The 15,133-nt window shown below is 41.4% G+C and overlaps 1 protein-coding gene across 1 annotated transcript; it reads left to right on the plus strand.

The window, feature by feature from the left end:
• Positions 1-4,113: 4,113 nt before the first annotated feature.
• SMTNL2 (smoothelin-like 2) lies at positions 4,114-14,893 on the plus strand (the record flags this gene model as incomplete). The annotated part of the gene is made up of 7 exons (XM_009874315.1): positions 4,114-4,201; positions 4,926-5,165; positions 7,680-7,755; positions 9,399-9,569; positions 10,094-10,211; positions 11,570-11,721; positions 14,696-14,893. Coding segments are annotated over 7 exons (972 nt in total), but the record flags the coding sequence as incomplete, so codon positions are not given.
• Between the last annotated feature and the right edge of the window lie 240 nt (positions 14,894-15,133).

Here is a 15,133-nt window from a genome sequence, read left to right on the forward strand (position 1 = left end):
CAGTGCGTTTTGTCGTGATCCTTTTGATAACTGGTGCTTTTATGGAAGACTGGATGACTGAGTTCTCTCATCTGAGAGAATCTCATTTGTCCATTGTTATTCTACAATTTGACCATGTTGCAGGGAAAAGCTTGAAGACATAACAGATGTGAACCTTAGAGTCACAGAGGGGAAATAAAAATAGTATCTCCTTTTTTTTTTCCCCTAGTCTCATGATCTGGTGCTTGCTTTTTTCTGAATGTGTGAGATTTTCGCTACTGGGTTATGATATTTGCATGTTCTGTAGCGGCTTCCAGTTACAGATCTCCAAGGTCTAAATTTTTTGCAGTGAACTTGCTTTGCAGCAGCCCTACAACTATGAAAAGTATTGTCACCCTGTGTTACACTGAGGCTTCTGAGCTGCAGAGAGATTATTTCAGAGTAAGACATGCAAAATATTAGCATTAACTTTCTTCAAATTTACTGGTTCCTCATCATATTGTTGTTACAAGAGTTGCACAAATGAACAGTTCTCATTATTAAGCGCAGATACAGGTACCTGTCCCTCTGCTGTTTACGTGCTACTAAATGCATGGTAGAATCCGATGGCACGTGGGCCTTCCCTGTTCTCCAGCTGGGTATCGGTTTCTTCCCCAGCACTGTTAACCAAAATGTAGTAATGAGGTTTGCATAAAATAAATTAATGCAGCACCTGTCACTGCATTAGGAAGTCAGTTCAGGGTGTAGGATGCTACATGATCTTTGCCGTGACCACCCGTTTGACTGTTTTGCTTGACCCTACCCCCCCAGCTTATAAAGTGGGTTCATGTTTACAGTGTGCACAGGCGTTCAACACCTTCAGGTCATAATGGCTGGCACGAATGGCCAAACAGTTCTAACCTGTATGCCATGGGTACATTCAAGAAGCTGCATTAGCTGTGCTTTACTCTTCATTTCTGGATACGGGCAATAATTGTTGACTAGGATCTCAATTACTCTGAAATAAGCAGTAAAAGTTACAAACCCCTGATTCTGATTTGTATAATTAGTATTTGGTGTGCTTTTCTCAAGTTAATCCTCACAGCTAGCGACAACTGAATTTGCTTATGCACAGTGCCTTCTTCTTGACAGAAACAGAAGTTTCAAAATAATTGTATTTTCACAAATCAAAAGCTCTGCATTCAATGACATGGAGCCAGTTTAGCAGCATTAAGAAAGACTGTGTGTGCGTGGAAGCATTCTCTGTGGGGACAGCAGATGGTAAAAAATGAAAGATGTATTTTATTATCAGGAGACACAAATGTTGTTTTAAAGAAGCTGTTCTTCTGGTGATGTGTTGTGAAAAAGGTTTGCAGACCAGCTTTGCAGAAGAACTCACCACTCCTTTTGGGCCTAAGCTGAGTAACTAAAGAGTGAGCTTTGGATGCGAGCTTTTCTGAAAACCTGTCTACAATGAGGGCCCTAAATTGGAGAGATCCCACAAAAATCAGTGGAACCTAGAGAACGAAACTGCCGTGCCTTTGCTTGTAGGACACTTTTAGATGCTGAGAAAGAGTGGGAAGTTCTGAACATTCCGACTTCCTCAGTCTGGTTTATTTTGCTTTCTTTTTAAATAAGAAAGAGGAAAGTTAAAGTGAAGCAAAGGTTCTTCTTGTTCAGATTGATATACTGAACTTCATGATGGATTGATATGTAGAACTTGCGTATCTCTCGGTAGGCTGACCTAGTTATGGAATGGACATTCTGATTCCAAGCTGTCTTAGGTGTACCTTCATTTGACATCAGTTACTGGGGCTATAAGCAACATTGTGCTAAAACATGGTGTTGAGTGTGGCTGGTTGTTCGAGTGGTGGTTGTTGTTGTGTTGTTTTGTTGGTGCTGGGTTTTGTTTGGTTTGCTGGGGTTTTTTTAAGGCAACCTCTCATACATTTGAGTGCTATACAGACTTAGGACTGTGTTGGCTTCTCATGTAACTGCGCTTTTATCCAGTAGAGCACGTAAATGCATATATAACTTCAGGAAGATCATTGGTGTAGAAACCAGGCAACGAATTAAATGAAAGCTCCTAGCTGAGAAATCTTTAAAAGTCTTCTTTTCTGCAAGTGTATCTTTCATATTTTGGGGAACTCTTCAGTCTTGTTCTGAACTTTGTAGTGTTTGATTTCAAAATCATATCCAGGTGATCCTGTCTCTTTTCCTCACCTTGTGTGGAAAAAATTTACATGAGAATCTGACCCAAGCTTAAAAAATAGTATACAACCCAGTATAATAAAATACACCATCGAAGCTGGTGGTTCATAGTATCTCAATGTCTTGCTGCTGTTCTTTCTTGTGTTTTAGTGTACTAAATGTATGTAACAGACTTGCTCACAAGGCAGTAGGTCCTCATCTTGAAGTCAGGTTAATGGAGTTTTGCCATACTTGAATGATTTCTCCAAATTATGCTGTAGTCTTAAAAAGCTTGGATACCAAATTGTGACCTGAGAATGTCAGGCCCAACTTTAAAGTCAAAAGGATTTCCCTTGACTTTAGTGGTGTAGGTGTATGGCCCAAATTCTCCTACGTACACCTGCATTCCGTTGAAATCAGTTGGAGAGTGACACTTAAATGTCTGGGAGGAACAGAACTAAGCCTACAACTGTATATTCTGTGACAAAATTGTGTTTAGGCTGCCTTACTGTAATATAACAGTAGTTAAGAAATTCTTAGCAAGATCTCAGAATGTAATTACAGGATTTGTACTGGAGGTAATGAAAGTTCTAGTATCTCGAGTAAGGGTATTAAGAGAGTCCATGCACTCTGCAGCATCTAATGAGATTAAACGCTTTTAAAAAATCTCCAGCGTGCATTAATGTTGTCTGGTGTTCTGAAGTTTAGATGAGTGTGCACAGATGTATGACAAACAGCAGACAAGTTCCAAGAAAATATTTTTGTTGATTTTCTTGAATGAATCATTTGATTTCTGTATTTTACATGAGACAGATTTTTCTACCCTACACATAAATCATTCTCGTAATTTGTGATGAAGCTATGAAAAAAGTTAAGTAAAATCAAACCACCGGTTTGCTCCATATTTTTTGTGTATGAAAAGCAGAGATGAATTAACTGATCACGTGGATTCACCCTGCCTCTTTCCTTTTTTGTTGCGTTCTGTTGTTTTTATACTTACCAGCAGTATAAAATCTTCTTCAGTGTCTTTCTATCTGTCTTTAAAAATAAAAAAACAAAACTTGTTTGGATTGAGTTTATAGGAATTTTATATTATGCTTTAAATGGCTCATTTAAGATTTTAGTTTATTTATTAATAAAATTAATATTTATTAATAAAATTTTTGGATGGTTTGATAGTTAAGTATCCATCTAGAATCAATTAAAACTTTGTGTTGGGAAATTTCAAACTACTGCTTGTATATGCTGCTTCTTGAAAACTACATTTTTTAATTGAAGTAATCATGTGTCTATGAAGCAGTTTCTCCATTTTTAGTTCCTGCAGCCAAAAACTATATAGTTCCTCATGATTTTTTTGCATGCCCACACACAGGTCTGAACGAACCAAAAGAAGACCACGAAAATATAATCTTGGCTGTTTTTTTCTGGAGTTATATTAGCAAACGTTATGGGGAAAAAATGATGCTTTCCCCAGAAAAACCTGTCCTTACAGAAGTTGCAGATTAAAATGCAGCTGTAAAGTTCTAGGATCATACTTACTTCATGTAATACTTTTACAATACATTATCAAAATGTGGGTTTTTTCTTTTTTTTTTTTTCAGCAAACAGAAAAAAAACTGCAGAGCATTAGGCAGTTATGCAGTCTCAATCAATCTTTCCACTCTTCTGCAGAGTCTTCTGCTTATCGCCATCACAGTGGATAGTGTTACCTTTACCTAACAAAAGTGCAAGATGCCTCCTAAGTGCCTGGGATCTGTGAGGACAAGTATGTGAAGTCTGGTACAAGTCCTGCGTTCCCAGTGCTCAGTTTGCAGATCTTGCTCTTAGAGTGAGATAACTGTTCCGTTCCTCTGTTGTGATCACTAACACAAGGAAGACCTGTTGTTGGCAGGTATTTCTCGATATTCTTGTAACTTTTGCTGCTGTTTGAAATTCAGCTGCCCTGTCTGTTGTCTGTTCTGACAGAGTGTAGACCTGGATGACCACCACAGACCTCAGTTTAGAAGAGTTTTTAGTTCTTCCCTCATTGAAAATGGGCATCTGTCTTCATCAGGTAGGAACAGGGCATGAAATGAAGTAGCACTACTTGTGAAATACCTGATCTGGCAATCGTAGAGCAGCTCTCACATACTGGAAGCATTAGAATCTGCTACGGTTTTAGCATGGATACTGTGCTGTCACACTGATACCATTTAACTTTATTTCCTAATTAGGAGTTTAACTTTTTAATTTTAACTTTATTGTTAGGTGTGTACTATGGTGTTTCATAAATTAGCGACTATCTTGGGGCACTTATGATAATAAGGCCTGCTATTCCGGGTGCCATTGTGGCATCCCAAAACATTTTGCAGATTACCTGTCCGCTTCTATGATCCTTCAGTGGAGGAAGGACTTACTATCCCCATTTTAGAGAAAATGGAGGCACACAGTGTTTCATAAGCCATGAGAAGAGTAAGAATGCTGACTCCTAACGTGTGGCAGGAGATGGGGACGGAGACTGTGCAGAGAAAGAGGATTTGCTTACCAAATGCAGTTGCTAGTGGACTAATGAACTGAAGAAGCTGTCTTTGCCAAGATTCATGTAGGACAGGTATGACTGCTGCAAAGGTCACTTATGCTAGGGCTGCAGCATGCTGTAAATGGTGTATGTCCCACAGGGAGAATTAGGTGAATGATTCTAACAACTTGTAAAGTTGTTGCATGGAAATTGGTTTGTAACTTTGTCACAAATCTGCAAATACATTTACTTCCTCTCTTCTTTTCTTCTTATTCACTAGGTCAGGCAAAAGTCTCCCATGAACTGCCTTCTTTTCACATGTCAGACTCTTCCCCTGAAGCCCATGCCCCTGCAGTCACCTTACAGATGCCACACCTTCCCGTTACTGCAGTAACTAGGATATCGGAGAAGTTTTCAGGAGAGACCACCAGTTCAGCTGAAACAGCCAATTCATCTGCTGGCCTGCTGGGACAGAGCAAGAGCAAAAATGAGATGGCAGTGAAAACTGCCAACCAGTCAGGTAAAAGACAAAAATAATTTGTTTGCTGAATCTGTGTCCCATTTCTTTGCCTGAAGAGACTGATGCTATGGAGATTATCCTGTGACCTACTGGTGATTACGACACCTAGCTTCTCTGGCTACATGTCCTGTGATGGGACACTCTGACTTAAAATACTGCGGGCCCTAGGTGGAGCTTTAAGCTGTAAGGTCACGTCTGCTGGGAATGATTGCTGCCTAATTGAGTTGAGTTTGTAGTGCAGCCTTTTTCTAGCACGGTTACTGAATAAGTATCTCTTCAGTGTGGCCAGCTATTTTAATAAAATTTGCAGGACCTTTTAGTGATTTGAGACCTGAGACCCCTTGAGAAGTCAGGCAGATATTTGGCTAATGGGTTCAACAGTCATTTGAAGGGAGAAATGACCAACAGCACAGTGAAACATACACACAAGTCAGAGTGATTGCAGAATCTTATTTCTTATAAATTGAGGTTTTTAAAAAATCTCTTTTCATTCATATTGAAGTAATTGATCTTTCAGCTGTGTCTCATATGTGTGTAGTGAAAGTGACATGTACAGATCACACTATATAAGGGTCAGAAATTACGGAGAGAGACCGTATGGAATTGCCAGCAAGACATATGGATTATCCTTTCAACTTTTATCTTACTAAAGGTAAGATTGTAACAAAGCTAACTTTGTCCTTTTTTTCTGCTCTTTCAGGGAAGGCCTGGAATCCAAGTATGCTGAGAGCAGGGGGTCCGTCTACCACTGGAGGTGAGTGTTCCTATCATTGTGTCCTTAGGCAATACGGGTTGAGAGGGATTCCATGCTCTATGTCTAGGATGTTCATTGGGCATGTAGTTCCAGTGATCAGGTACATGGCAATGGCTAACAAGACTGCATGCAGATTCCCTTTCCCAGATATCATGGAAACCTCTATCAGATTCTCAGTTGGTTCAAAACGAGGGGTAGTTATCCTTATTTCCACAGTGATGTACTGTTAGGCAGTCTCTGCAGTGGAATCACACAGAATCACAGAATGTTAGGGACTGGAAGGGACCTCGAAAGATCATCTAGTCCAATCCCCCCGCTGGAGCAGGAACACCTAGACAATGTTACACAGGAAGGCATCCAGGCGGGTTTTGAATGTCTCCAGAGAAGGAGGCTCCACCACCTCCCTGGGCAGCCTGTGCCAGTGTTCTGTTACCCTTACTGAGAAGAAGTTTCTTCTCAAATTTAGGTGGAACCTCTTGTGTTCCAGTTTAAACCCATCAATAGGTGCCAGAAGAGTGTGGCGGAATAGACAGTTTGAGGGGGTGGAGGTTGCAGCTGACCGAGTGAAAACTGACTGAACGCAAGGTAACGGCAGTTACCTTGGAAAACAGTGGGCCTGCCCTATGGATGTTGATGCAAATTCCCTTGAGCAGAATAGCAGTAAGTAGTCTCCTTCATATATGATTGTGTCAAAGGACAAAATGTGTTGAAGATTTTTGATTTCAGTTGAATTAAATGGGCAGAGCTCTATCCAAAAGTACTTCTGATTGATGTCACTTACTGTGTACACAATGTACTGACTTTTCACAGTGATCTCGAGATGTAGCTCATCCAGAACAGGGATCACGCTCCTTCTCATCTTATAACCTCTGAGATTTGCACAAATACGTGGCAACTATTTCTGGTCCCAAATTTGTTACATCTGCATGCTGGCATTTACCAGAGTGCTTTATGTGAGAAGTCCAGCTGATCCGGATCACTTCTGTAGGCAGTGAGGAGAGTTCAGAACAGTGATTCAGGCTGTATTTCTTCCAAGCTGCCAGTCCTTCTTTGTTTATAGAAGGAACTTTCAGTAAATGAATTGCTGGCTTATGTTGCAAGTTTTGCTTTAGTGTGTCAAAACTGGGCAAGCCACTCCGTTGTTCTTCATTTGCAGAGTATAGCTGGAGTCCAAAGCTGAGCTCTGAGAGACAAAGCACAGTAGATAGAACCTTGAGGGTGGGAGGAGGAAGAGGCAAAGTTAGTTTTAAGCCACCTTTACAACCTTTGGATTCTGTTTGAATTTACAAACTAGAACATTTCCTCGTTGAAATTAGGTACTTTAAATTATGTTCTCAATCATGGCAGACTTCCCAGGACTTCTAGTGTCTGCCAGAATGCTGTTGTAAGCTGAACTGTAGCACAGTTTCTTCCTTACACTGAAATTTCCATGGCAGTGTGCCCTCCTCTGTGGTCTACATAAGGGCCCAAACTGATCCAACCTTCCCAATGCAGTTTCGTCAAAGGCATCCTCTCACAGCCCTTTCTGGTGTATTTGATGCAGCGCAACAATTTTGCAGAGGTATTGAACCCCTGAGGAAAATCCCTTCCAGGCTTGTTAGCTCATACTGGAAGTTAGACAGTGGCCTGCAGCTTTTCACTGTGGCGAGTAAAAATCGATGTATCAGGATGTGTCTATCAGGAAATGGTTTGAAAATGTATGAGGGGAGAGGACAAAAGTTTCTGCCCTGATGCATCTTGGTTTTCCTACTTTTCTACAGAGAATGCCACTTCTGTCACTAAGTCTGTCTCCACTGTGAGCTGTGAGATGAGTAGTGGAACTGAAACTGGTGAAAGGTACGCCTTTTTCTTGACATTTGGTTAGGCCACTGTGGGCTCTCAGGGGAGGGGTGTTCTGCTGGCTTGGAGAACAGGTGAGTCCTTGATGCTATTATGAGCTCTCCTGAGGACTAAGTGGAACAGAGATGGTATGGGATAAAAATCTTTCATAGAGCAGTTTAAAGCAGGCTTAACCGTGGATTTCAGCACTGTTCCAGTGTTAGTCCGTAAAACTCTCAGTGCCAGCAATGGATTTTAGTTAGGAGGAGCAAACTCTCAGGCCCTTTGAAAACACTTTTAAGAACACTCAGCTGTGTTGAAATTTGTACTTTGGGCTTATTTTTGGAAACCAACGTATGACTGCTGTCAAATATCCTTCCTTTGGTTTGTCTAGAGTTTAGTTTGTAGATAAAAGCCTTGCTGAGGAGTGAGGACTACTACACATTCTTGATTAACTCAGAGTTGCAGTTGCTTAGTATAGGATTACATGGTATCACAATTATTACTGGCATATCCAGGCATCCTCAGCATGCAAAATATCCATCAAGAAAAATGGGAGAGTGGCCAATGTAAATGTCTTCAATTGGGCTTGCATCTGCCTTGAAATTTTTCACAATTTTGGCATTACATTTTTTTCAGAGTTTTTTCCAAGATCAGCACTTTAATATTTGAGTATGATATACTGAGCAGCCTAGAGTATCGCTGTCAGATTTGACCGCTATGTGTACCAGAAATTAATGTGTGCCTCCGATGTCATTGTCCTTTGCCACAGTTTCCCTATCTCTGTCATGGGGAACATTCCCAAATGTGATATTCATGCTGATTAAGTGAGTTATGACTGAAATAAACACAAATTTTAATATAATCCTATATTTATAGGAATATATTTATATATATTTGTGTGTGTGTGTGTGTGTATATGTATGATTATATTTAGCACTGGAACAAGCTGCCCGGAGAGGTTGTGGAATCTCCTTCCCTGGAGACTTTCAAAACCCGACTGGATGTGTTCCAGTGTGGCTGCCCTGGGTCATCCTGCCTTGCAGGGGAGTTGGACTAGATAATCTCTAGAGGTCCCTTCCAACCCCGAGCATTCTATGATTCTATGAGTCCTTGATCAAATTACCAGCTTGCAGCAAAGCAACACTGCCATGAGATGAGGATTTTGTGTACTAAAAGTAAACATTTAAAAAGCACTTCCTTCTCTCCTTACTCCTCAGGTGCCGTTTTTAAAGTGTGACTTACCCTCCAGGAAGCCCAGAGTTGAAAATTAAAGGAATTTAGTGCTCCTGTGTGACTACAGCTTTTTTTTTTACCCTTTTTGCCCCCACCTTTTCCCTTTTTTTTCCCTCCCTTTTCCCTTTTTTTCCTTCCCCTTCCCTCCCCCTTTCTCTTTTCCTCTCTTCTTTTTCTTAAAAGTGCTTAGTTTCTGTTCCACTCAGTGCTACAAAGCGTTTGTGACTTGTCCAGCTGTGTCTTGTTTGTAAAAGTACCTTAGGCTCTTCTAGACCTAAGTGCTGTTCTCTGTCAATAAAACTTCCACTTTTACTTAAACTGCTTTTGACTCATTCCACTGTTTTGAGACCTTTATGCTGACTCCTGGCACTGCAGAAAACTACTTTTACGCTTAACCACATACTTTTCATGTTATGTTTCTCCAGTGCCACTGAGAGTTACTGCGATGTGACCCCTGGCTCTACCTCCTCTCCTCCCACTGTGCATCGCCAGGTTGAAAGGAGGAGAGAACTGGTGCGGTCTCAGACGCTCCCACGGATTACAGGAACACAGGCCAGGAAAGCACTTTTCGAGAGATTTGAATACGATGGTGGAAAGTACGTCACAGAACGGGTTTGTTAATGGGAAACTAATTTCTTGATTATTACCAGCAGAAGACAGCCGGGTGGGAGGACTTTCTCTGTGTAGGATTTTGAGCTAAGTAACGAGGTCATGTAGAGCTTCACTGACTTCACACACTGAGCCCTGGAAATTCACAGCTACAGGTTCCTCTGGCTTTGGAGTTCTTCAGCCGAAGAAGCAAGTGCCTTGTATCAGGAAAGAATCTCTGTCATTATAAGAGACTGGGTATATAATGACTTTCTGTTGCCATTAATTAATGACTAAAAGCATGAACTGTTCTTTATGCACTGTGATGCAGTATGATTTAAATAGAACAGGAGTTGGAATCCTGGCTTTAGTGAAATATTTTGTTGCAGGACCAACAAGTTGAAGTTTCAGCAACGTGTTTCTCAGATATCACCTGGACAGGGTGATCTGGGCAAGTTGCGTAGATATTGGTGACAAGTAGGTTTAAGTTTTTCTAGAATGTAATTTAATTTGGTGTCTATTTATTTTCCAGAGGAAAAGGAGAATCCAGAGCTAAGCTGAAGAGGTCGCAGAGTTTTGGGGTTGCCAGTGCTAGCAGCATTAAACAAATTCTGCTGGACTGGTGTCGCTCAAAAACCATAGGATACAAGGTGAAGACATGCTAGCGCTTTCAGTGTTCTCTCTTTCAGGAGAATTCACCAAAGAAACATACTCAAAAAGTGAATGTAAAACATGCTAGACAATGATTTAACTTCCTCGAGGTCATCAGGTTTGTGTGGGTAATGCAAACGCTATAGTTTGCACGGGCAGCAATGGAGACAGTCAGTGATTGCATGAGGGAGATGCTGTATGTCTGTCAAAGCAATGCATTAGTGTTTGTCTGAAAGTTTACATTTCTGTGCTTCTGAATAGACTTCAGTGTGTGCTCACACTTTTCTTAGTTGCAGGCTGTGATTTTTGCATTCTCATTATATATGTCAAGTTCAGAAAAACATTTTGCCAATACGAGGAGACTTTGGCCCTTTTGCTACGCAGCAGACCAAAGTACTCCCTACTGATATTAGACAAGTGAATTTGTAGTAACTGGTTAAGGTTACAACACATGGCATTAGTGAGGTAATTTCTATGAGGTAACATCAGTGTAGCGAAAAGAATTTAGGAGTTGAGATTTTAGTAATTTTACCTGGCCTTCAACTGCAATTGCCAAAGCAATCTCCAGGAGAAAGATTTTTGGTTTTACTATGGTTTTTTTGTGTGTAACATGTTTTTCAACATTATTGTAAGATGTGCATTATTATTGACGCATTATAGCAGAACTAGTGAAAATTATTGTTATTTGCTTACCAATTCAAGCCAGGGCTTGAATTTTATATGATGGGAAAGCAGCATGAGACAAGAGCCCAGATACGTTTCTTTTCACTGTGGCAGTTCGAAGTCACTGTAAGCATTTGTTTTAGGCATTGTGTTTTGCAGTAGGTGTAATTCTTCCTAAATTTCTTCCTATATTTCCACCTATATGTGTGTAAACAGGCATTGAATTGCGCCTTACTCAAACGCGAAGCAAGCAAGCATAGTCTTTATCTGGTGTTATTCATAGCCAGAAAATGAACCATTCTGAATGCTTCACAGGGATAAGCGGTGTTGCTCGGTTTCTGCAGATACTGAGCTGGGGCATCAGGCCTGCTCCAGAGTTCACTGGCGTTGACAAGATTCTTCCCAGGATTTTCAGTGGGCTTTTGAAGAGGGACCTTGACTGTGTGTCTGCTTTGCATCTGGGCTTTTCAGGCAAAAGACTTTCATTGCTGAGCATGCTGTTTTTTCTCAGAACACAGAAAATTTCATAGGTATACGAAAATCCATATATAAGAGGGGAAGAAAAACACAAAGCCTCTGCTCTGTTGCTTTGGTTAGGGGGAGAGAAGGTCAGAAAACTGCAGTGAACAAAAGCAACTGCTCCTCCTTGTTCCCTCATGCTGCATTAACATGCGTGTTTTTTTCATCGTGACAGCACATTGATCTCCAGAACTTCTCCTCAAGCTGGAACGATGGGATGGCATTCTGTGCTCTCGTGCACTCTTTCTTTCCTGAAGCTTTTGATTATAATAAGCTTGACCCAGCTAATCGCAAGCAGAACTTTGAGCTGGCCTTCACCATGGCTGAGTGAGTATCACATCAGATGTCTGTGAGGTGCTACCAGTTCGAGTGTAATGTGGCTGGGCAGCAGTGAAGAGTTTAATCACAAAATGTTATCATTCTTCTTATCACCAGATTGCATGTGTCATGCAAAAAAAGATAATAAACTTCTGCACAGAGAATACATAGAGCAGGAGACTTGGCAGTCTAAAACCAGAGGTGCTTTTACCAGGCACAGGATAATTCCCTGGAAGTCCTATATTCAGGTCTTTCACGCTCTTCAGGCAGTACTTGAATTCTCCTTTCTGTGATTCTCACCAGCATTAGCACTGACACACTAAGCTTGAGAAATCAGCCTCATGAATTATGCTTGGAGAGAACCCTACTTCTGCCTGTGGTTTATTTTGGGATTTTTTGTTTGCTTGGGTTTTTAAATTATTTTGGTCTTGAAGTTATTAATGATTCTTAATTAGTTTTCTGATAGCAATCACAACAAAAAGAAATTTGATTTTGTAGACCACAAGGCATCCAATGTTTACTGACAGTCCATAGGAACTGGACATACTTGTAGTTTCTTAGCCAATCCCAGATGTTTGATACATGATTTGGATCTGAGGCATGTTAATATATCCATACAGCCTCTCTGGGGAAAATGTGACCCCTGAGTGGCAGGGACCAAGTTGATTAACTGTGGCAGTTGGGTTTTGTGAGACAGTTCACCTCTGTCTGTACATTGCTTTGGCTGAATGAGACTGAAGATTGAAATCAGTGTAAGCAGAGTTAGATCAAGACCGAGAGCTTCTCAGTATCTCAACTTTTACAAGGAGTCACATGGAAAAGACAAGGGGTAGTGGATACAAGTTGCTCCTGGGGAGATTCCGGTTGGATTCCAGAGGAAGATTTTTCACCGTGAGAGCAATTAGACATTGAAACAGTCTTCCAAGAGAAGGGGTGGATTCCTCAACTTTAGACAGTTTTAAGGCTCAGCTTGACAGGGTGCTGGGCTATCTCATTTAAACTGTATTTCTTTACCTTAAAGCGTTAGACTAGATGATGCTTGAGATCCCTTGCAACCCAGTAATAAATGATTCTATAATTCTGGTAACTGCATTTTTCTAAAGTGGACAGGACTAACACTGTCAGTCAACCCATTCTGATCCTTTTTGATGCAGTGTTGTACTGGTTTGACCCTGGCCAGCTGCCAGGTGCCCACTCAGCCGCTTTCTCACTCCCCCTTCTTTGCTAGGCAGGGGGAGACAATATATCAAAGGGCTCAAGGTTTGAGATAAGGACAGGGAGATCACTTTCATTTACCGTCCCCGGCAAAACAGACTGGACTTGGGGGAAATTAGTTAAATTTATTAAGAGAACAAATCAGAGAGGAGTAGTGAGGAATAAAAAAACCCCAACAAACAGATCTGGAAAGAAAAACACCTTCCCCCATCCCTCCCTTCTTCCCAGGCTCGACATCAATCCCGGTTTATCCACCTCCTCCCCCCGAGCGGTGCAGGGGGACAGGGAATGGGAGTTACAGTCAGTTCAGCCGACTTCCACCACTTTGGTTCCACCACTCCTTCACTCCGGAGGAGGACTCTTCACTTCCCCAGGGCCATGGTGGGGTCCCTCTCATGGGAGACAAGCTTCGCGCTCTCTTCTCCCATGTGAGTCATCTCATGAAGGGCAATTCATCACAAACTGTCCAATGTGAGACACCTCACGAGGGGCAGCCCACCCCTTGTAGTCTGAGGTGCAGTCTTTCAGGGGAAACTGCTCCAGTGTCAGTCCCCCGCTGCGACACAAAAGTCCTGCAGCCTCTGATACACCTTCAAACACTGGTACCACCACACTGAAGCTCTGGGGTCCTTTTAGCATGATTTTATTTTTTTTTTTGTAAATTAAAGCAATAATTTACAAAACTGGATTTGCCACTTGCCATTCCAGAGCAAAGCTTTGTAAACTCTTGGCATAATGTTGGCTCTTCTTATTACAGCCCCTAGCAAAGGAATTCATCTGTGAATTGCAAGGTTTTAATACACACACCTGTATACCTATATATAAAAAGTTGCGTTGATCGTCAGTGAGTCGAAAGAGATTCTACAACACTTGTAGGTGGTTCATCTCTGAAGTAAAACCATCTACAATTCTCAAAGGAAAGCTGAAGTGGTTTTTTATCTCAGTTGATGTATAACAGTAGGTATAGGAGCAAACAGAAGACAGCATGTGTGCAACAATAAGAAACATTAGGTAAGGGGTACCTATAAAAATGACTGCTTCATAACTGCGATTGCCTCTTCTAGTGCCGAAGAGGCTTTTCTCTCAGTTATTGCTGTCTACCCCAGTATAAGCTCTGCTAATCACATTGCTTCTTGCCCTTGTGATTTTTCATCTTAGGTCTCAGCAGATCTGTTCCTTTCTGCTGGTTGGGATCTCGGTCAGGCTTCTGCTCCCTTCAGATTTTCTGAGATTATTGTCCCAAGTCACACATCTTGAAGATGTGGGGTGGTGAAGAACAAACAATTCACATCCACACAGGCCTTTGTTGGCACATCTCATCTTTTCTTGTGTTTTCCCATTCTTTTGGAGCTTCCTGCATGACAACCAGAAAAACTCATGATTTGCAAACTCATGTGACCCTGTTTTTTAAACTTGGGCAGAAGACTATGAGATTGGGCTACATGCTACAGATATCAGGGCTGTGAATGCTAGTCAGTGGGAGAGAAAACAAGCCAAAAAAACCCAGCAACAAACCTACAGGGCTTTGGATCAGAGCCCAGTATAGAGGATGAGAGGGGAAGAATAGGAGTATTCCATGGTCACAAAAATGAAACCCTCCAACATGTGCTTGACCATTTCATTGTGAAATGAAATCTTGCTGATAAGCCTCAGGATTTCTTAAATGCCTCAGTGATGCTCAAATCAGAGCACCAGATGAACCTTGGAAATAGTTACAGGCCTTAGATTTAACTCTTGATTTGCGGTATCTGTTTTATTATTACTTCAGGAAAATGGCTCACTGTGATCGTCTGATAGAAGTGGATGACATGATGGTGATGGGTCACAAGCCAGATCCCATGTGTGTCTTCACCTATGTTCAGTCTCTATACAATCATCTACGATGCTTTGAATAAAACCATCGACATCTCTCCAGCCAGAAGGGTCAAGTACAGTGTGCTAATGGGAAAAGTGACATTTTGCAAATTGAGGAGGGAGTGTTGTTTCTTGCTTTTTAGTGTCCCCTTGCTTACATTCAGCTGTGTGGCTGGCTGAATGAAGTGTTGCCAAGCAGTGTCCCGAAGTGTTGAAAAATACAAAAAAAGTCTATGGGGAAAGGCAAATGCTGACATTTTGGTGCTAGCAGTAGGTTGAGGTTTTTTATATTCTTGTGTTTAACGATCACAGGAAGCTAATTTGCTTCTCATACCTCTGTTAGGCTAGGGAC

Source organism: Apaloderma vittatum, unplaced genomic scaffold (genome assembly GCF_000703405.1).
Source record: "Apaloderma vittatum isolate BGI_N311 unplaced genomic scaffold, ASM70340v1 scaffold11028, whole genome shotgun sequence".
NCBI classification, from domain to species: domain Eukaryota; kingdom Metazoa; phylum Chordata; class Aves; order Trogoniformes; family Trogonidae; genus Apaloderma; species Apaloderma vittatum.